Here is a 22,650-nt window from a genome sequence, read left to right on the forward strand (position 1 = left end):
AGCAATGAAAGTAACTTCTGGGCGTTTCTCTTTCTCTTAGGAGCCCCCGTGTGGATGTTTGCTGACGGAATAGTTTCACGAGTAATGGAAGCCAACTTGGGCCTCAATTACTGGCAAAACCCCAAGCAGTTCCACCTTCCCCCATTGCTCTCCACTTTGTACCTCCAGCCTTTCTCAAGTGGACACACCATCACCTGGAGCAATGAACTGACACCCCTGAACATTAACCCTATTTTTAGGAAGAGATCCAGCTTAGCGCTTGGCCAAAGCTGCACGGGCAGGAGAAAGGCGCCGTGGCTCCAGGCCGGAGACGGGACCAGCCCTTTCCGAGGAAGCCTGGGCTGGGAGTGACCTCAGCCGCCTGCAAAACCACCCTGGAGGTGACGGAATGACCCTTAGACGGCACGAAGTGGACCTGCAGAGGCAATCCGCGGGATGTGACTTGGGCACTACTTTGGTCGGGGTAGGGAGCACGCTTGCTTGCTGCCCTTTGGGTTCACAGGAAGGAATGGGTTTAGATGTGACTGAACTAGAAAATCCTTTCCACGGACACAGCTACGGCACTCACTGCTGTTGGGAGTCCAGCCCACAAGCCAAAAAGCGTCAGCTGCTCCAGGCTACAAAACCCCCTCCTCTCAGGACGCACCACTTGCTGATGTAGACGTCGCCGTGTATTACCTTCTCGCAGCTGCATTTTGGGGGTAGCTTCAGTCTGCCGCTGTCTGCGCTGAAGGCAGGGCAGCTTCCTCGGTGAGGCAAAGGGCCGACAACAGGGAAACGAGGAACGTGTAATTTTGTTCATTGGGATTTATTATTCTGCTTTTAAGTCTCCCTGCTGGATGTAAGAAATACTGCTTTCATTCTGCAATATTATTCCACTTCTCAATTGCTTTATTATCATTTGAAGCATAAATTAATTAGATCTGATCGGAATTGTACCAGGAGTTACTGAATTTGGTGTGCAAGAAGTGATTGTTCCTTAGTACTTGTAGGGATAGAGTGCTCAGCTTGGGAAGAGCACTCCACTCCAGCAGCGTGCAGGCAGCACAATCCTGACATGAGAGGGAACCACCCTCCCTGCTAGGAACTAGAATCAAATGGATAATGACATGTTTGCTGTTTGGGAATGAGGGGAAATGGAGGAAGGAAAAGGAGTGTGTTAGATTGAGTCTGACAGCGCTGGCTCCCAAACTGGAAAGCCATGACCATAAGATATAATCTCTTTTCCTTCCACGTCTTGTGTCCTGCACCAGCCATGGCAATGTAAAGTTCAAACTTTCCAAACAGCCTGATTAAATTTTTACATTTGGTAATTCCATTTAATTCAGAAATTTTAGTTTTGCGTTACAGTACGAATTACACCAAAAGCATGACGTGATGAAGTCGAAACAGAAGGTTTTTTAAAATTAAACATTCCACCTGACTTCAGACAAAGGTTTTTTTTCTCCCTCCAAAATGCCAGTTGGTGGGAGATTTTGAAATTTCAACTTTTGTTCCTGTTTAAGGTGAAAAAAAAAAAATATAATGAGGTCATTTCCTGAGGAAAAGAATTCACCTGTTAGATCTACACCTACTGTACTTCTTCAAAGTCATCATATACGCCTCAGCTGAGACCGGCAAAGAGGTGTAGCGCCTCTAATCCGAGTGTGGTCTGTGTAGCTACACCCTTTTTCAATCATTTAAAGGCGTTGTGATGGCTCGCCTCCCCTTTCCCCCCTGCTGATGCTACCCCTGGGGCCTCCTGTCGCTCTGCTTCACTTTCCAGGAGCCCAGCCGGGTGGAGCGAGCCGTCTAGATCCCTCAGCTAGCCACCGACTCAGGCCTGCTGTCCCTTTCCAGGGGAAGTTTCTTCAGGGGGAAATGCAGCGTCGGTGCACAGAAAGTCGAGCGTTCACACAAGCATGCGTTCTCGCGCAGAAGAAAAATACAAACCCAAACCTGATTTACTCGTTACAAATCATTTCTGCTTCAAACTGACCAGGAAGGCAGTGAGTGCTACCGGTCAGGCAATGGTACACGAAAAAGCACTCGAAAAGTTGAAGCTAAGCCAGCAGGCACGAGCTGCTAGCTTGCAGAGAAACGCTGCGGGGGGAAAACCCACCCCGGTGTACAAAGCTGGACCTGGAAGGGCCATACTGCAAGGAAGAAGCGTTGGACCCAAATCTCGGGGAGATGGCGAGGCCAGAGCGATAGCCCGAGGGTGAGGGAAGGGCAGGCAGGAGGGCAGGCCCTTGCAGCTGCGGTGGGTGGGCGGTGGATCTGTGTGGAAGCCACAGCTACGGACAGGGTCGGAGCTGGAGGCAAGTCTGAGGAATAGGGAAATCAAAATACCAAAGGAAGCTTTTAAAGGGATTTGGCTTTAAATAGATTGTTTTCCTATATGTTGATAACAAAAAAAAAGGTAAAAATTCAGGCACTGGTTTTTCTCATCGCTGCTTTTCCATCAAAGAAGCACGGAAGCTAAGTAATGTCATAAATTAACAAAACGATTTTAAACCTTCTGTAAAAATGCTAAACTTTGAAGATATCTGTGCTTATATGGCCTATCAACTTAGCTGAATTCACAAGGGTTTTCCCTGGGGGAACTCTATAGTTCCTCGAGGTACAAGCAGACGTTAGAGATTACACCGTGATTTTATAAACCCAGCTTCTTGGCAACACCTGCTGTCACCAGGCAGCATGTCTGTACTTCAACTGACCTTACCAAATCCCTTAATTTTATGACTCATTCAGACAAAGGTTAGGACGTTAAGGTTTTAGGAAGCTGTACCGAATAATATCAATGTCAGAGATTACTTTCTCATATAATAGTTTCATTAAAATCAGGTAAACAGGTGAAGGGTCATCACGTAAGGAAGCTCACTGAAACTGAAAATCGCCTTTCAAGGCACAGCCCTGCTTCCTGACACACATGCATGCTCCAGTGCCTCCCTTTTGGCAGTGGGAAATACTTGCCTCTGACAGGAAACCCGTGAGGAAATCCTCTACAATCGTAGCGGGTTTAATGGGGCCAAGGGAACAGAGAGGAAAGGCGGCTCAGCGTGCTCTTTTTAGGCCAGTCAACAAACATCCGTGGCTGGGCTTCGACCTGTATTTTCAGCCGTAAAACCGTGGCTTGGGCGCGGGTGGGAAGTGCTGTGGGGTGCAGCCGCGGTGTCCGTTCCGGGCACGCTCCGGTTACACCGAGGGAAGTCCCTTTGCTCCTGACCAAACGCTGTCGCTAATGGTTGAACACGTCTTTGCACCATTCGCACTCTCCTGTCAATCCAGTATCGAGTCTTAGCTCCTGCTTTACCTTCTTCTGTTTATAATTCAGATTTCCTTCATTGTCCTTAGTTTTACCAGGCTTGGATTTTCTTTGGCTTCATTCGGCAGTTTTTATTGACGTATTTGTGATTGCTCTCTACTTCTAACTCTTGTCTTTCCTTCCTTTTCCAGAAAGGGCTTTTAATAAAATTGTTCATTTTAGTGTTTAAAATACTGTGGAGCACTTACCAAGTAGTGAAGTCTTCAGATACACACCCTGATTTTCATTAATACTGTTAAATTTCTCCTCTGATCCATTCTCAGGTTTTCTTATTTCTTAACTAATTTTTTTTTTTTTTATCTAGGAAACTAATCAGGCAGATGTAGACCATTTATTTATAAATAAATCATCTGTAAATGCCTGCTCAGCCATAAACACGTGTGCAAGTAACAGATCCTGGCTGAGCCTGTACTGCCTGCCCTGATTTGATGGGATCGGTTGTGAGCACTGATCTTCACGCCACCACAAGCTTCCAGCCTGGTGATCGTTCCAGCCCTTCCCACCACCGTCAGGTCTGTGTGTGCCACCTACTCGGTACTGGAAAATTATCGTCGATAATGCCAAAAATCTCTAATGCAGTTTTATCACTGTCTTCATGAGACTTCCACTCTCCATGCATCGATGATGACAGAGCCTTTTTTATTTTCACATATTATTGACAGGCATTTAAGGGCTTATTTGGGGGCTTTTTTAAAAAGCATTTTACTTTTATCTTTCATGATTTAATGTTTTCCATACATTAATGATACTTACATTAAGTCAGATTTTAAATAAGTGTGGGATTTACCTGAAAAAAGACCCTACAGTTTTAGTCCCTGATTGATTTTCTTTTATAACTTGATTATCTTACAGTGGCTAATGACGTTTTATCACATTATATTATTAATGCAATGATACACAAAGAAATTAAATTTGGGTGTAACTGAGATCTTAACCAAGTGACACCAAACGTAACACAGCAATAGACAGAATCAGAGTTCAGCCAGTGGCTGATTTATTTGGTACTAAAGAAAACCAGTAACTGACAGAGGAAATTCGTGGACTTGACTCTGACTGACAAGATTTCACATACGCTGGAACATACTTTGTTGCAGTTTCTATAAAAATGCATACTGCTGTCCTGATTTTTGTGGGTTTTTACCTAAGATGAGATATAATTCTTCTTAGATCCGCTTCTGTTGTTCATCAGTGGGGTAGCATATGAGTAAACAGTAAGCACAGGAAACACTGCTGTCCTGTTGTCATTACCTATTTGATTTGGCAAGTTAACAACATGGCTGCAAAAGCTGTTTATATGAGATAATCATCACTGCTGAGTTTGAGCCCAGAAAATGGTGATATCTTCCTCCAAAACCAAATCTGTGATGGAAATTTCCAAGAAAAATGCTTTGACAGTACTAGGTTTACTGCAGGCCAGATGCAAACTGAAAGATACAGGACTCGCTGATGCTTTCACCTGGGAGTTGCCAAATCTACTGCATTTTCCTTTTTATTTCTTCCTCAAAAGTGGGTCATACTTGACTTAGTGTCTGTAAAAATATTAAGATACAGAAAATATATTGGATACTGGAAAAATATATACATATATTGAGACATGCCCAGATGCTAGTTTTTCTGATTCTATGTTCACACTTCCTCAATATTAAAGAAAAAAGTAATAATCTGTCATAATAAAAAATACACTGCCCAAGAGATATTGAAATCTATCCCACCTGTACCTAATAGAGCAGATACAACTTTTAGCCAAATGAGAAAAACCTAGACAGATCCTGATTCACTTATGTGCATTACTAAACATATCGTAAAGATTCCAGTGCTTGTAGAACTTTGTTCTTTGGGTGTTCACATACTTGGGGACACCTAGAAGGAATCTCATTTTCATTCATCACAGGCAAAAATATCCCAACAGTTGCTTTGGTGGGTTGCTTTGACGGCTGCGTGAAGGCCACCGTGAGATGTTTCTGCATGGTCAACTCCTTCCAGGGTTCTCCCTGGGCTTCGGCGGTCATTTCCACTGCGGGCAGAGCTCCGTGCACGGGGATGCATGATGTGAGAGAAGAAGCCACGAAAAATCACAGCTTTGTTTCCAGAGCTCAGCAGTCCTTGGGCACCTTAACTTCCACTAAAATTAACCTACGGTTGTGTCCACATGAGGACATGCCTCGTGTCTTCCATTGTCCCATGCTGTTATTTGCCACAGACTTCCCCATCACAGCTATCATCAGAGCACTGGGTGAAGAAGTAAGAGGCTGAAAACAGGTAAAACAGAGAATCAAGGTCCTTCATTACAAATAGAAAGAGCAAAAGAAATTTCTCCCAAAAATCTATTGTCATTGTTTATAATTTTTAGCCGTTACGTCTTTCCCTATTCTCTTTGGCAGCGGTAGTTGGCAGTCCATCATGCTGGCACGAAGAATGTGGGCCATGGCTGTCCACACCTGAGAAAATGCCATCTCCAGTGCTAATGGCAATTTATTTAAAAAGTAATAATTGACTGAACTGTCGGCTGCAAGACAACTGGCCGCCGCCTGCCACCATTTCAAGCGCCTTGTCAGTCGAACCTGCGCTCAACAGCTACACGCCTCGGCGGCTAAAACAGCATCACTGCCAGCTTTCTAACCTCTCTTAAAAATACCAGTATTTTGTCAAGTACGCGTTACAGAGAATCGCCACAAATGTGCTGCGTTTCGCTGATTTTGACGCTTTTTAGGCTTTAAAAGGTCGCGCCTCCCTCCCGGATGCCTCAATCCCCTCCCCACCCACAGCACGCCTGCACTCGGGGAGGTAAAATTCCGTTGAAAAAACGGGGGTTCCCTCCACCACCCTCCCCACACTTGGCGGGGGGGGGGGAAGATTGGCCGCTCCTCCGGGCGGTGAGGCCGGCTCGGGCCGGGCGGGGGCGCCGCGGGGCTCCCGCTCCCTCCCGGGGCGGGCGCTCGGGGCCTGCCGGGGCCTTCCCGCCACCGCGGGGCCGCCGGGCGGCCGCTCCTCCGAGGGTCAGCGCCCGGGGCCGGCGGGGGGGGGGGGTCTGGCAAGGGCAGAGGTTTGGGGTGCGGACACCCGGGGTTCGCCGGGCCGGGGAGAGGGGAAAGGTCCGCTTTGCACCCGCTGAAACTCGGGTAACCGTGTCTCGTCAGGTGAGGGCTGGCGGCAGCCCCGTGTGGCGGCCCTCGGTGGGCTGGGGCAGGGCAGCTCCGAGTCAGCCCGTTTTAAGCCAGAATTACCTTAAGTAAGTTGTGCCTGTTTGGCTGCTCACTGCAGAGAGGGGTTGTGACATCTGCTTTTTTTTTTTTTTTTTTCCCTGTTAAATACCTAGAAATACGTCTAGATTGATCCCCGCTAAATCTGCTTAAGAGTAGGGTATACCAGAAAATCAGTTTGGGGATAGCTGCTTTACGATAAGGCCGGTTATTCTGGGCCACTTAAAAAAATCCATGTGTAAAACTAGCTGTTCTAGAGGTATCAGCTCCTGGTTCAAATTCCAAGGGAGTATTTCTAATAGTTGTCTTCATCACAGATTTAACATGAGCCATAATTGCAGCATTGCTCCTAGTCTGAATCTTGCCTCGATGCAAGCATAGCATAAAGACCCCGACTAGAATCAGCCCAGAGCCATGTACATGGGTATAAAACACAAAAACAAACCTGAACCATCTCCTGGTGACGCCCCTTACAAACGTGGAACCGGGCACAGGCATCTGTCTATCAGTAATGGCAGTCAGAAGTATGGCTCAGGCGGTGTTTAGGATAACTCTAGAAGGGGAAAAAAAAAACCCAAAGCCATAAAAAGGCTTCCTAGGATGTTTCTGAGCCCTGTCTTAGTTTCCAGGACCACTTGCTGGCCTCAGAAACAACTTTGCAGAGTTCCTTTTCAACAGAAATCCAGCTAAGCAGCTGTGCCTTTTCTGCTCTTCACCTGGGAAGGCTTGTTTTTATTATTTATTCCACGTCACAGCTCATGGAAGATGATGTGTTCCTGAGCTGGGACATACCATGTATGTATGTCTGAAAAGGCAACTGTCTGCTGCGCCTTCGGTATCTCCAAGAACTGACGTATTCGCTTTGGTCGGATGCGAGAAGTGTTATGCAGCCTCTAACTAGAGGCTTGAGGTCATTGTTTGGAGGCTGAACGAAAGGAAAAAAGCAGGGCTTTAGCAATGTTTAGGGTCAATATCCTGAGAGGCTCAGGTTTTATTGCATCTGCCTGCACTGTTTTAAGTTTTGTTTGTTCATTTTATCTATTTAGGTACAGACTTGAGCAAATAAAGCAGAGTGATAAATTGGGCTAAGGGTGGAGGGTTTTTTTGTTGTTGAACCTGAAATTCTGGCAAATTGTTTTTATAGTCAACTGAACAAGTCACTAATAGCAAAAGACTATTTGTGTATAATGCATGAGTGTAGTTGTTCTTCACCGACCCTTGTATGCTTTATATCACCTTTTTTCCTGCTACTGACAGTTTTAGGGGGAGAGGGAACAAACTGGCAAAGGGTAATCTGGTTTTTATGTTTTGTGACATTAAAAGAGGAAAGCTTTCAGACAGCACGCGTGAACCTTGTACAGGGTTATTTATAGAAGACTCTTCTGTTTGGCAAGGAAACAAAGAAACCTTTTCAACCCTGTCTAAAGTACAGGAATAATCTAAATTAAAACCTGCCTGAGGGCAAACCTGGTGTTAACAATTCAGAGTTTATCCTTGGACAGGGAGCGTGTTGGGTCTTGGCTGTACTCTCTTTGCACTTTGTGTAATCATTTATCTTCTGTGAAATAACTGCAAAATACCACCTTCTGTCTGACTTCGGCTTTGATTGTATTTTAGGTGGCTCCACGGAGCTATACATGAAGAAGGCTTCCAAAGAAGTGATTACATCTGAAATCCTCCCATAGATGGATCACAGGCTGTTAAGTGTGTCAGAAATGCTGTTGCAGAGTGCACTGTCAAGCTTGGCAAGTTGTTTTACAGTAGGTTAAGAAGGTTTCGCCTCAGCATCCAGCTCTGCTCCTCTGCTGGGGTTGGTATCTACATAGCAGAGCTGGTGGGGGCAATGCGGGCTGGTGACTTAGCAGCTCTGGTGCAAAGGTTGGCATTTTAGCAACTGGGAAAGCAGGGGGATTTGCACTAAAATGCCAAACTGGGTAGAAGGATCTGAGAGGTAAGTATGTGATACCTTCCACTGGGGGAGGGTTGGGAGAGGAGGCAGAAGGAAAGGTGGGCAACCTTTGGTGTACGGTTGGACTCGATGATCCTAAAGGTCTTTTCCAACCTCAACGATTCTGTGATTCAACGGAGGGGCAGCACAGGGGGACGCGAATGGCAACATCCTACATTGGCACAGCATGGCCACCAGTACTGCCTGCGTGCTCTGCTGACCGTGACCACAGTGGTTTATGGGTTTAGGTGCCTCTCTTCTGGAAGCAACGGCATTTAAATCTCCAAGCAGAACCGGCAAGAAGGAAGATGCTCCTGCCTCTTCCCTGTGTCAGTGCACAGTCAGCAGTTTGTTTGAGTGTCATGCAGCTGGGGTTGCAGTCTGAAGTTTGCTCTTGTTGTTTCTGCTGCAGGGCTGTGAGACTCGGGGTGGGGGGGGTGGGGGGGCAAGTGCAAATTTATGGTAGAGGTGCAAGGACTTTTGTCACCTCCTCGCCCTTATCTGCCTGCTGTCTGTACACTCACCCAGGCTAAGCAGTGTGCTCACTGCGGGTCGCAGGCTGGCCTAGCAGCTCGTTCCGCTCCTCCAAAGCCAGAGGGGCTGTCGGTCAGGCAGTGTGCATCCTTTTGTCCTTCCTCGCAGCCCCAGGCTGTCACTTTACCCTCAAATCCCTATCTCAGCATGCTGGGGAGCCATATTCTAATGCAAAGAAAGAGAATCTAGTGCAAAGAAAGGCCATCTCCTGTCCCATTAGCGCTGGGACTTTGCAGCAGCGCTCAGGTCGTGAAGGGCAGTAATGTTTTACTGCAGGAAGGTTCACCAAAGCTTATCTGTCATATCCCTAACTGACAAAAAGCTTTGAAAAGCAGCTGCAGTGACCACTAATCGAATCTGCTATGTATATTATACCGTAATATTTCATAAAGCTGTTTTTAGTCTACACATAGTATATTCACACATGGTGTATTCCATGATAATCATCTTTTTAGCATACAGGCAGTGTTCTTATGCTAATCCTTGAAGGAATAAAGGTTGCAGCAACTTCATCTTTTATATTACAGAGAACCCACAGGAAGTAATTCAGCTTTTCTTTTGATGAAGTGTTTTAGGCACTTCTGTTGTAAGCACAGAGATGAATTAATTTGTTATTGATGACCAGAGAAATCCTGTATGTTTCTCATAACACTTCATCATCCAAACAGTGGCTTGGATGACAAACAAATGGATTATTTGTTGTTAGTTTATTATTTGAATGATAAACAAATGGATACATGAATGGTTTGGATGATAAACAAATTCTGGTTTGAATAAAACAAATGCTTTTGCATGACTGTTCTCTTGCAGCTAGTAAGAGGAAATATGTTAACCATTAGATCTATGTAGGTGGACCGTCCTCGGGATGTCTGCAGACACAAATTACCCAGCAGGGATCAGCATAACTGACAGCTGATCTGACAGTGCACCGTGCCGAGCAGTGTTCTCCTTGCTCAGAGAATGCCGTAACGGACCCACTTACTTCACATTTCTGGTTTTTTAAACACTGATAATATTTCTTCCGTAAGACCTCCAAGATGAAAATTGAATCCTTGCATTTATTTATCGCGCTGTCCAATTGGTTGTTTAACACCTGGGAGAGATCCAAGCTGTTTCAGCAGGAATTTTATAAGGCAGACGTATACTCCATGATGGAGGCTACGCAGTGAGTCATGGTATTTGCAGACTGCTAGACTGGATTTCTTTGTGTGTATCTTCTTCCACACCTTTTGCAATCAAGAAGTCACGAAAAGAACTGAGCGGGTAACTGCACCACGAAGTCAGGAAGCTGCATGTATGCAGGAACAGCATGGCCTGGTGCTCGGAGGTGCCAGCTTATGGGTTCTGCTGCTGTCTGATGGTGGGACAAGGGAAGGGTGCTCCCTTACCTCACTTCTTAACAGGTATTATGCATCTGACTGTTGTTTATAAATTACTTGGAGATCCTCGAATGGAAACCTGTGTACTTTAAATGAAAGTTTAACTTCCGTAGTAAGAATACAGGTTCATTAAAAGATGCTGCCAATCTCTTGAAGACATTTCTAGTTTTTTATTATTATAAACACAATATTCACTTCTTGCTACCCTTTCAAGACGGCTTTCACTTTTACCAGCTTTGCTAATTTGGAGGTTCATCTTGCAAACGGAAAGTTATATGCAGTCCTTGGCAGCAGGAGGCATGCCCGATGCTGTTTTGAGGGGGGATTTGTTCTCATTTGTTTGGTCCTGTAGCACCTGAAAGGCCGTTGTTTGCCATCTACCTCCAGCATTGCGTTGTCATCCCCGGTGACACAGCACTGGCCTGCTCCTGGAACGGAGCTGCAAACAACTAGGAGGGGCTGCTGTCAAAGCCAGTGTACCTGGGTACTGGACCAGCAGCGAGTTCAGGACTGTTGTATTTTAGGTAGAGGAACTGACAATATTTTCTTTTATCCTTACAAAAAAAAAACCAAACCACATTTTTTAATGAAACTGAAATTGAATTTAAAAACAAAACTATGCTGAAGAGAAAAAAAAAATTAGGTCCATGCAGGTTACTAACACTCCATTCATTGCAAAAGGCTGAATTTTAATGACTATTTATCTACAGAACACGTTCCTCCACTCTTCTGCAGTAGCCCTTGCCTGCTCTTTGGATGACTCACATGTGCATATTCTAAGAATGACCCATCCAGAACTCCTTCAACAAGAACTTCTCCAGCAGTGTTTACAACCTGAAAGAAAACAAAAATAAAATTATTAACTATCAAGATAGTAACTAACGTGTTAATAGACTTAAATTTGACTGCTTGGGTTACCAGTTAACAAAATGCACAGTTTTTACATGTACAGTATAGCATCGTATCTTTCAAAGATGCAGCTGATCTGTAAGAAATTAAAATTCATGTTCATACAGTGATTAAAGTAGCTTGAATCACACAGTAACGTGTTAACCAGGAAACTCTCAATAGACTTTAGGCCTTTATCAGTTTTTCCTTGGAATCAGAAAGTGGCTGTTTTTTAGGAAGAGAAAGCTTCAGTGTTTCATGTGCCTGGGAAAGTTGCTTTCCCTTCTCTTTGAGAGCTGTCCTTGGGAATGAAAACTCCTCAGTCAGGAAGGCGGACAGTGCTGCTCCAAAGGGCCGAATTTGTGGGAGCATTTGAGTAACTACAAAACCCTCTGGTCTGCCAGAGCAACGTAGACGGGACTATAGGGACAAAGTTAATGGATTTATGGCTTCCTGCACATCTAAAAAATGTATACAGAACATTTTCTATGTATGAAGTAAGCACCACCATAGGAGTGTTGGCCTTAGTTTTGTCTGTGGCTGAAGTGCTCCTTGTCGGTAGGGACACAGATACACCCGGCAAGAGCAAAGGATGTCCTTCCCCTTGGACATGCCACCTTCTGACGCCCCTGCCGTTACACAGCTTGCTTTCTTTCCCCTTCTGCTCGCATCCATCTTTCTGTACAATAGCTGTGCAAAGGTGACCCACGATGTCCCTCTCCAGTGGCAGTTGCCCCCTGCCAGTGGCGAAGTTTTAGGAGCAGTTTCTGCAAGTTTTCACTGTTGAGATTTCACTTCACCAACACATTTTATCACGAGGAATAAAAAGTTGGCAGGGCCATTGGTTTCATTTCGTCTAAAAAGTCTGATTTAAAATGCCTTCCTTCAAATAAATGTGTTTCATAAACTTCAGCTGCCTGATTTCTCTTAACATGTTGTCTATGTCAATGGCGAGGCTGGTGCCACGCTATATATTGCTCCGTGGCGTACTCGTTGTCAGCTCCAAGGTCACAGCTTTATTAATGGATCGAGATTTACAATAACGCTAGCAGGAGCATGAATGCCTTCACACGCACCTTCCCGTAGCTCACTTCCCGGAGGGAATCCGCGCCATTTCTCCCCCTGCCAAAAGCTACTGATCGATAAATATTGCGGTCTCCCGACCAAAGTTCAAATGGACCCATCATGTTCCTTCAGCGATAAATCCTTGCTTTTGTTTTAACACCTGCCTTCAAAGGACGTAACCCTCTTTACCTGCAGTAGTTAATTTAACTTCACATCAGCCTTATTTGGTGATTAAAAACTGCTCCCCTTTTACAGACGGAGAAATTGAGGCATAAAGACATGCTTTGCTGAGGTCACAGAGGAAGACTGAAAAGGCTTGGAAGCCCACCTCTGCCAGCCTCTTGCGTACCAAGGCTGAAGGCCATGCTGCCTCTCTCCCAACGAGTAACACGAGGTGGCTGCGTAGCATAACTGAGCCTTCCGGAATTCTTCCTTTTAACGTGCCATCACGGCGTGGATAGGGCACGCCTGAAGCTAGCCAGCTTCAGCTTTACAGCAGTGGCGTAGTCCTAGCTGACACAAACCCACCACACAAGAAGCGTTCTGCGGGCTATTGACCACTCAAGGCGTAGTTGTGTGTCTTCTTCTGGCTGTACTTGCACGGTTGAAGAGGTCACTGCCACCAGCTGCTGCTCATGACCCATCCAGCCTGCTCGGATCTACCAGCCTGGCTTCCTACTTCATTTCAGGGAAGGAGATAATCCAGTAATCGCTTTAAATAGTAGGTTTTTTTGCCAGCCCACGAAGAGCTCAGCTAACCCTTAGCTGCCTCTAGCAGAGCAGTGATGAGCACAGGGGACCAGTAAGCTCCTGAGCTAGCACAGCCACAGTTACACACCATCTTACCAGAATGCCTCAAATCCCAGGGCTGTCCTCTCCTGGGAGATCCCTGCCCAGTGAGTTTTGCCTTTTCCACCAAATTTTCTCCTGACCTGAAGCATGGGCAGTAAATATCCCAGCCCAGGCAATCTAACTCTTACGTTGGGCCCATTGCTTTGGGTGTGCTTCCCTTCAGCGTTTCTGATCTCCTGGTGCTTAGAGATGTTCAAATTTTGCCTCCATGTGGTCTAGAAAGAAGGGATTTAGGGCAGTCGTTGGCTTTTGCTCTGCTGTCTCTGCTTTTGCTTAGAAGATACGAGCATTTTGAGCTAATAGTAATCACAATAGATCCTGAGTAAGGAAAGAGCCAGCATCCTTCACAGAATCACAGGACGGTTCGCCCCTCATCCTCGCCTGAAGGCAGATCTGGGCTTCAGCTTTGTTTCTTGCCGTTCCCTCTCTGCCCTCCAAACCACAAGCCGAGACAGTGGCACGGGCATTGCCTCTTGCTGCTGATCACTGGCAGATACAAGAAGCAGCTGAGAAGACATCTTTGAAGCCCAAATAATTTTGAAGTGCTGGAGGCTGAAGGCATAGGTGAACCACAGGTCTTGGAGATCTCCCCACCTAGTGATCTCCTCCGAACATCCAGCTATGGTACAGGCAGCTGCAGTCCCAAGGAGGCAGGGAAAACAAAGGTGAAGGACTCATTTCTCCTCAGCCCTTCTCCCACATCTTTGATACGGGGTGAGAGACCAGGCCTATCTTGAATTTTAGTTTTATTATGAACCAATATAATCTTCACAGATTAATATATTCTGGAAAAATACAAAAATCCGTTTGTTTTTAACGTATTGCCAGCATTTTGTTTGTGGTTTACCTGCCAAGACTTCTGTTCAAAGGAGGTCAGTGCTAGATGCCCCTAGCTGGTCCAAAGTCTCCTCTACCCAGTGAAATTTGTTGGCGTTACTATTTTGCTATAACGATATTCTTATAATTGTGGAAGAAAAGCACATATTTGTACTGCTGAATTAAGATTTTGTCAGTACCATTCAGGAGGCAGAAAGCCTGGCCTGAATTTTACTCATGCCACTAAAACTACTGCTTAAAATTACCGCTAGTATCAGCTGACCTATAAATTAGCTGAAAAACAGAACAGAAACCGCCTTGTTTGTCCAAAAGCTGGTCGGAAACGCTTTCTTTCCATCTCGGGCCTGGGCCGGGGACCCGCACCGGGGGTCGCCTGGGCCGGGGACCGGCGCCGGGGGGTCGCCTGGGCCGGGGACCGGCGCCGGGGGGCCCCGGGGCCGGAGCCCCGGCCCCGGGGCCCCCCGGCGCCGGTCCCCGGCCATGGCGGGTACACGCTGAGGGACGGGACCGTCTCCCGCCACATCGAACCCTCCAGCCCGGCGCCGGGCCCTCGCCTCTCCGCGACCCCCGTCGCCTCCGGAAGGCGAGGTGGGCAGCACCGCGGGGCCCAGCCCGGTCGGTGGCGACTGGCGCAGAGCATTAGGCGGAGCGGGGAAACCTCCTGGGCAGGGTAGGGCGGAGCGGAGGCCGCCCCGCCGTGTCGTAGCGGCGGTGGCCCCGGGAGGAGGCGATCGCCATGGAAACCCAGGCCCCGGTTCCGCCCCTACACACCCCGCCCCAGGAGAGCGACGGCGGGGCGTGGGTGCCGCCGGGAGCCCGGCTGGGAGCTGCTGGGAGGCGGCGCCCGCCCGCGGTGGCTCCGTTCCCCGGGACACCGCCAGGTAGAGCGCGGGGCGGGGGCGCGCAGGCCGGGCCCGCTCCCCCACCTGGTGCCAGGTGCCCCCCTCACACACACACCCGCCATCTTCTCCCGGCACCCCCCCCCCCCCCCCCGGCCCCCTCCTCCTGGCGGCTGCCCGGCGGGAGCGGAGCTCGTTGCTCGTCCCCGATCCTGACGGAGAGGCCCTGACGCGTTGCCATGGCCGAAGGAGCGGCGGCGGCGGCGGGGTGCTTCAGCGAGGATGATTTTTACTGCCCCGTCTGCCAGGAGGTGTTCAAAACGCCCGTGAGGACCGCGAACTGCCAGCACGTGTGGGTATTCCTCCCTGACGCCCCCCCCCCCCCCCCCCCAAGCCTTTCCCTCTCCTCCTCCTCCTCCTCCCCCGGAGCCTCGGCCCGGGGCCGGCCTGGACCCGCGGAGCTCGCTGCTTCCCGCTGCCCGTAGCCCCGGCTGCCAGGCCGGCGTGCGAGGGGCTGCCCCGGCCTTCCTCCCCGCCGCCTCCTCTTCCTCCTGCAGCGAGGGCGGCCCGGGCTGTGGGAGAGCCGCCGCTTGGAGGGAGCCCCCGGTTGTCTGCCTGGTGGTCGGCGGCCGGGTGTTGCTGCCGGTGGCAGCCGTTAACGCATGCAACCAGCTCGCGTTGGTAGCTGTGTAGTTTCCTGCTCGTTTTCAAGCGAGGACCGTAGCGGAGCTGCTCTCTCTTTCCAGCTCATCTGCTCAGCATTGTTCAGGGGAAACGTTTCCTTGCGTGGTAGAAAAGCAGAGTAGCTGTGGCACCCGGTACCCGAGGGAGGAAAGTGAGAGAACTGCCAAGGCTGCTGCACTGGGATCTTTGGAAACGCGTGCTGGATGGAGCTTTGCAGCCCTTCTGGCTCCCCTTAAGGACAATAAACAGGGATCGCTCTGATAAGGTTTTTCCAATATCACGTGCCCGCTGCACCATTTAATATCTCATTAATGATCAATCCGGTGTACAGCTCAGCAATACTAGTCAGTAAATAGGAAAAGCTTTACCTAAAGTGCGTTGCCGAGTTCCCCCTAATTTCCGTCTGTTTCTTTGTAAGCACCAATATTTTGCTTATATTTATGAAGAGTTGTATACGTTAGACTGTTACTCTGACCTATATCTTTTTTTTTCCTAACAATCACCCAGCTCTCTTCAAGGACAAACTTCACTTTGCTAACCTGTGTTTGTGGTACCTTTTTCATTTAGGTTTTGCAGGAAGTGCTTCTTGACAGCTATCAGAGAAAGTGGAACACATTGTCCTCTCTGCCGGGGGAGCGTGACTAAAAAAGAAAGAACATATCCCAAAAGGGCTCTAGATGTTGAAAACAATATGAAGAAAGCTTCTGGGGGCTGTAGATGCTGTGAGAAGCAGGTAGAGTAAAACTTTACAAAAAGTTGGATAAATTTTTCTTATTTATGACCAGACACACTTTTACTGTGTGTCGTTCCTGTCTTGGAGCAGAAGAGCCTATAGCAGTTTGAACTTAGCTTTGTGTGGCTTGTGCATATACTGGGCATGCAGTGCCCGCTAGGTGTGCCTGACAGGTGTAAACTGGAAGGAGATCCTGTTCTGTCTATAAGGACTTTTTGAGTGCCAGTTTTTCCCCAAAACAGTGCGAAAACTGGGTATCGCTATGAAACTGGCAAAAGAAAAGTTAAACAACTGACAATGGAAGTTGCAAATACGTGGAAAACCTCAGAAACTTTCACTGTGGAAACGCAAGTGCTTGGAGCTATTGTAAAATTTAATTTAAAACCAAAAAAACCACAGATTGATTACTTGTGGTGTATGTACAATCATATGTGATTTCCTCCTGCCCCATCGTCCTGTCTACATTCCCTTCATTCCCTTTGTAAAGCGGTCATTATTTTCAGAACATTGGGTGAAATATTGACCCCCACTGAAATCAAGAGGCATCTGTCCGCTGGTGTCAACGGATGCAGGATTTCAGTCACACACTTTGTTTACACCAGATTATGTCCAATCCAGGTGGTCTTCATGGTTGTTTTATTTCACTTGGGACTTGGTTCTGCCAACGTGAAGATTAGCACTAGTGGAAAGCTGAGCTGCTTGTTGTGTTCCACGTGATTCTTTAGGATGGAAGGCTGGGAGAAAGAAACTATGGCAAGTTGGTAAACGGGAGGGAAGAACCAAAAGGATCCCCAGAAGCACGTTGATGGAATTTAGGCACAGACGTGTGAGATGTGGTCTTGATCAGCCTACAGACCTGTCAGCACTTTCTGACGGTGCTGTTGGACCTGAAATTCTGATTTGGGGCACGTCCAGCACGGCTGTTTCCTGACAAATCTGAGCAACTCACTGTCTTGCCTTGCCTTGAAGGTGGATAGGCAGCCTTAAGCTGGTGTTCATTCACCTCTTTTTTTTTTTTTTTTTATTCTTTTTTTTCCCTTCCTTCCTTCCCTCCCCTCTCAAAGAGCAAAGTTACATATTCTCAGAACACACCTAATCCAAAAAAGCTTCTGCACAAGGTAACAGCAGGCCAGAGAAGACTGAAGGAGCCGTGGTGCTTATCCCATCCTCATGGCCCCTCTCTGTTGTAGCTCATCAGTTATTGATCCTGGATGTGGGAGGTGTAGTTGCTGTGACTTTGTTTCAGTTAAGTGGAGCTTACTCACATCTTTCACCCCTGAGAGAGCTCTCAGGTGCCTGGCTGTTGGGGTTTGGGGAGTGGGAGTGTTCTCCAGTCTCGCAGAGCGACAGAGGCTCTATGGAAAAAGGAATCGAAGATCTCCTGTCGGGGAAGGAAGTGTCCGTGCTGAGAGGGGAGACACAAGTTCTGGTTTCTGCTGCACAGAATGTCTCTATAATTCCTGCATGCATTGCTCTCTGTTGGCAGAATTATCTCTTCCTTCTATCCCGGGATTGTTTAGTATAATTTCAATAATTTGGCATTTCATTTACAGGTTAGATTTTCGTGGATGAGACAGCATTATAAAACGTGTAAGAAGTATCAGGATGAATATGGTGTTTCTTCTATTATTCCAAACTTACAGATTTCCCAAGATTCAACAGGGAACAGGTAATCAGGGTGTTTTATGTATAACAATCCATCTTCTTCTCCCCCAACCCCCCGGAAAGTGTTTTTTTTTTTTTTTTTCCAGGGCATGCCTTCTTTTTGCAATAATTATTGTCCGTATTTTTGTGCTTCAAAAAATGACAGTTTTTCCAGGTCTTTTTCTTTACTCCTAGCATACAGAAGAAAACCTTGGAATGTCTTCTAGGATCTCTCTTAAAAAGCGTATAGTATTTGTAGCTTGCTTTCCTTGCCTTGACAGCATCTGAGCAGCTTACTTTGTAACCTATTTCATAACGTTTAGCCCCAGGGAAGTTCCCTTCTCTTTTTATTCCCCCTCCCCTTTCCTAAGTCTCTTGTAGTGGATATCCTGTTTCAAAACATTGCTGTGCAAGCTCTTCCTTTCCGATTGAATTTATTTTGAGCTGATCTCTTATGAAATGTATACGGAACTCCAGCGTGTTACACACCATAAAATACCAATGACACTTACCGTTTGTTTTCAGGTAGTAAAGCTAAAGAACTTTGGGTTTGATGCCTTCTCACTGGTGTATTTGGTTTGGTTGGGGGGGTTTGCTTTTTTTTTTTTTCCATATTAGTTTCATAGGGCTTTATTAGATATAGCCTGCCCTTTGTTTACTTTCTTTTGACCTCTATTTTCTATTTTTAGCAGTCTGAACTTCTCTGTGCTTGGTTTTCAGCCCATCAGTATACTGAAAGTGGAAGTTTAAGCTGCTACCAGAACTAGCTGCAGCAATGTTTCACCAAAGTGTCTGGATACTGTTGTATCACTATTTATTGTCTATGCCACAGTAGAATACCTGTGCTTAGGATATTACAGCATATAAAAAACATACCGTGACCAGATTTGGAGTGTAAATATTCACGTTCTTGGGATGAGCAGCTCGTCTGAGGAGTTTCTTCTGGCTTAGCTAGAGGCGCATATGCGGTCAAATATACTTTCTAAAATGTTCCTGTCTGTCACTCTTAGTTTAGGAGATAGTTTATTTTGTGCTCACCATAAGAACATTCATCTGGCTGTAGGTGAAAGTTGTAAGTTACTTGTGTAAACACATGGCAGTTAAATGCCGATTACATGGTCCTGAGTCAGAAAGCTAGAGTGCACTACCTGTCTTACCTTCACGTAGTTCAGAATGCTTTTTGAGCTCCTTGGCTGTAATCTCCCCGTTCCTGCTGGCTAAATGTGTGTTGTGTTATGTACCTATTTCCTATGAAGTCGTGTGGCATTCCGCCAAGGGTCCCAGTGGTAACTAAATACTGAGACATACCTTGATCCAAAGGAAAAGTTCTGGGAGTTAAAATATGTGCCGTTGTATGTTTTGCCTTGAAATTCATGGACTTGATGGATTCCCCCCGTTACTGCTAAACTTTTAAACATTTCAGTATTAGAGTAAAATAATGTCCATTTTTATTGTTGTTTGTTTTTTTTCCCTTGGCTTCATTTAAAGTAGCAGGAATGATGCAATATCTGATAATGGCGAGATGGCTAATAATCAAATACTTCAAGGAGAGACAAGGTAGGCTGCTTATTTTCCTATAGTTATTATTAAACCAGATCCAAACAGTCCTAGTGCAAGCCTCTACTAACTTAAAAAAAAACCCCACATGAACACCTACAACAGGTTGTATTAAAAAAACCTTGTCATTTCTTCTACGTTTGCATCTATACATCAGAATCTGTTCTTTTTTCCTGTACGTTCCTGAAGGATTTGCTCCTACCAGTGAGTGGGAACAGGGTGTAGCTGTGATTGAAACAGAAGAATTTTCTAGAGTCCGAGTCTCAGAAGAATGCCTTTAGGCATACAAATAATAAATGTGCCTTAAAATTGCAATTTGGAAGTAGCGCTGGAACTCCGTTAGATCCGCTGCTGTGTCAGTGAGGGCGGGGTTTTTTGGTTGTGACAAAAATAAGGGAAAATAATGGCAAGATAAGAGATGAATTAAGCTTTCTGTAACGTTACCTCTAACACTCTCTTTTCTGTGTAATACTGTGTTTTTCTCTTTACAGTGGACACCCAACCTTCAAATGCCCCCTGTGTCAGGAAGCCAATTTTACCAGACAACGCTTGCTGGATCACTGTAATAATAGACATCTTTATCAGATAGTTCCTGTAGTAAGTAGAGTTGCTTCTGTATGCTTCTTAAGCTACTTTGGTTATAATCCTGTGAACAACTTTAGATGTGCAGTAGCTGCTCTATATCTGTAAAGATCCCTGTGGTCTGAGAAAGACAAGATACTTAATGCAGTGCGTTTCACTTGAGGAGGGACTTCCATGTGGAAAAGTTTCTTGTCCAGCTTCATGTCATTCTAAGGCATTTCTGACTTGGCTGTTTCATTTATCTTGATGTGAAACAAACTCAGGTTTTGAGCCTGACACTTCTACATTTGGTAATTCAGATCGGTTTCTATAGAATCCCGTTTGTAATGTAACTATTGTTTCGTGTGAAACCTGCAGTTACTTGAAGAGTGATCTAAGGTAATCAAAGGGACTGAAGGAGAAAAATCTGTTTGCTTTTCTAATCTTTTCATCTGTATAGGGTGTGTTATTTTTTCTTTTGGCTTACTTGTCATCTCACTTGTATGCAAATTCTCCCAAACAATAAGTAGGATGCAGTAATCACTTTTTTTTTTGCTAAATTTTAAACAACATAAATTGACAAAAAGAGTGCCAGGCACATGACAATCCTCTGCTCCTAAGAGAAACACTTAAGAAATTTGGCAAGTTGAAATGTAATTTTTTGAATGTTACAGTTGAGGGAAAGAACACTTAGAACTATGATTTTATGTGAACATCTCTGCTGTGTTTTGGTAGTGGATGAGTAATGGTCTAGTTATTCCTGTAGAGCATGTCTTTGATGCGTTCTGTGTTACCAATAACTTTTTTTTAATTCTCTCTCTCTCCCATTCCCCTCCAAATTCAGATCTGTCCTATTTGTGTATCTCTTCCTTGGGCAGATACTAACCAGGTCACTAGAAATCTTGTTAGCCATCTAAATCTAAGACACCAGTTTGACTACGGAGAATTTGTGGTAAGCTTTTTCTTCCTTGATGTGTAGGGGAATAAATGGTTTATTTTTCTATAAATAAAAATGCCAAATAAAAGTTTGTACCAAACTTGTTTGTGCTCTGGACATGCTATGTTCCTGCTCTGCACAGAGCTCTGAAGTAGGCCTGTCTGTTCTTAAACCTTCCGTTACCGGCGTGAAGTGCTGCCGGGAACAGGTGTTGCCAACAGTTAAGCTCTGCTCCAAACCGGTGACTTCAGTCTTTAGCTTAGTGTTCTCGATCTGAACTGTTTCTTCCTCCAGAACAGTTTATTACTGCTGCTTCTGGGGGAAAAAAAATAGGTGCTACTCTGTTTTATTGACAATGTTGACCTTTTATGGCAGAAATGGCTAAATCATCATTCTCTGGACTCAAAGTGCAGCTCGACTAGCTGGTATTGCTGTTACAGCCTCTCTTCCAGCGTGTTGCAAGAGAGGCTGCAACACGACAAAGAGCTGTGTCATTAAATCAATGTTCGGATTGGCTTCTTCCAGGCTCACTTTGAGTGAGTGTCCTTGGAGTAGATGCAGAACTGCACCCACAGATGCAGTCAGTTGGGTGGATCGTAAGTCAAGTCGACCAGTTGAGTTCTGCCTGTGGGATCAGAGAGCTGGAGAGTTTGTGCTGTAGTTCGTGCAGGCTTCGGGGGACGCTGCTCGAGCTTTCTGGGGGACGAGCACAGTATCTGAGGCGCAGGCAGCCTCACTGGTTGGAGATGGCAAAGGTGGCGCGTGTTGTTCTTGGTGTTGAGCGATCTGTGACCGAGGCCTGAAGAGCTGGGGGACTGATGCAGGGGGTTGGGTTCCTCCACGTGGGTGCACCTTGCACGGCTGACGATGTAGAACTGGCAGTTGGAATTCTGATTTGGGGAAGCTTCTAGAATTGCCCTAAAAAGCTGTATTACTCTGGCATATCAACACCTTGGAAGGTAGCTCTTCACAAGTAGCAGGTTTGGCAATACGTGTTTGCTTTCTCACGTTAAGCAGTACAGTCTCAGCCATCTCTGATTGCTGTTGTCTGGGGAAGCCCATTTTGGTGTTACTAATGGAGGATGTTGTGGCGGGTTGGAAGCCCTGTTACACCAATTCCATGACAGGCTCAGCTTTCCTGAGCTGGCTGTTCTGTGACGTAGTTGAGCCAGGGAGAGACGATGGACCCTTCTGCTTAATGAGCCTTGGCCTACTCACCTGATTCTTCTCCTGTCTCGTGTATCTCTTGGTACTCGGTTAAATAAAAGATGCTGTGCAACCTAAACAGTCATGTAGTACACCTAAAGATGGAGAGTCTTCATCTAGGTGCTGATTCCGATGTAAAAATGTGGAAAATGAATGATTAAACTAAGGACTGTGGTACACCTTGAGTATTTGTCCATTTTGATGATGTTTTCGTTTTGTTTAGAATCTTCAGCTTGATGAAGAAGCCCAATACCAAAATGCTGTTCAAGAATCCTGTCATACGAACTTTTAAAGTATAGCCCCCCTTCATCTTCCTGATTACCTGAGAGGAAAAAATTACATGCATTCGCTTGGTGATCTGAAGTGTCTATTAATAAAAAAGGTATTCAGTAACCACTTTTCAGGCTTAACTTTTTTCCACGCTCGAAAGGACTTTTTGTAAATGATTTTACTGAAACTGAAGCTTGACGTCTTTACTG

General features: G+C 46.1%; 1 protein-coding gene across 1 annotated transcript; it reads left to right on the forward strand.

Annotated features, from left to right (window-relative positions):
• Positions 1–15,088: 15,088 nt before the first annotated feature.
• Positions 15,089–22,463, forward strand: RNF138 (ring finger protein 138). Its single transcript, XM_086472717.1, has 7 exons — positions 15,089–15,201; positions 16,101–16,266; positions 17,820–17,935; positions 19,399–19,467; positions 19,959–20,064; positions 20,873–20,980; positions 22,395–22,463. The coding sequence occupies exons 1-7, from the start codon at positions 15,089–15,091 to the stop codon at positions 22,461–22,463; spliced, it is 747 nt and encodes a 248-aa protein (XP_086328843.1).
• Positions 22,464–22,650: the final 187 nt, after the last annotated feature.

Source organism: Leptosomus discolor, chromosome 13, assembly GCF_034619465.1.
Source record: "Leptosomus discolor isolate bLepDis1 chromosome 13, bLepDis1.hap2, whole genome shotgun sequence".
In the NCBI taxonomy this organism is placed as follows: domain Eukaryota; kingdom Metazoa; phylum Chordata; class Aves; order Leptosomiformes; family Leptosomidae; genus Leptosomus; species Leptosomus discolor.

Coding starts and splice junctions, on each gene's coding strand:
- RNF138 (XM_086472717.1), top strand. CDS start 15,089: ATGGCCGAAGGAGCGGCGGCGGCGGCGGGGTGCTTCAGCGAGGATGAT. Junction 19,468..19,958: donor ATACTTCAAGGAGAGACAAG/GTAGGCTGCTTA, acceptor TTCTCTTTACAG/TGGACACCCAACCTTCAAAT. Junction 20,065..20,872: donor TTTATCAGATAGTTCCTGTA/GTAAGTAGAGTT, acceptor CTCCAAATTCAG/ATCTGTCCTATTTGTGTATC.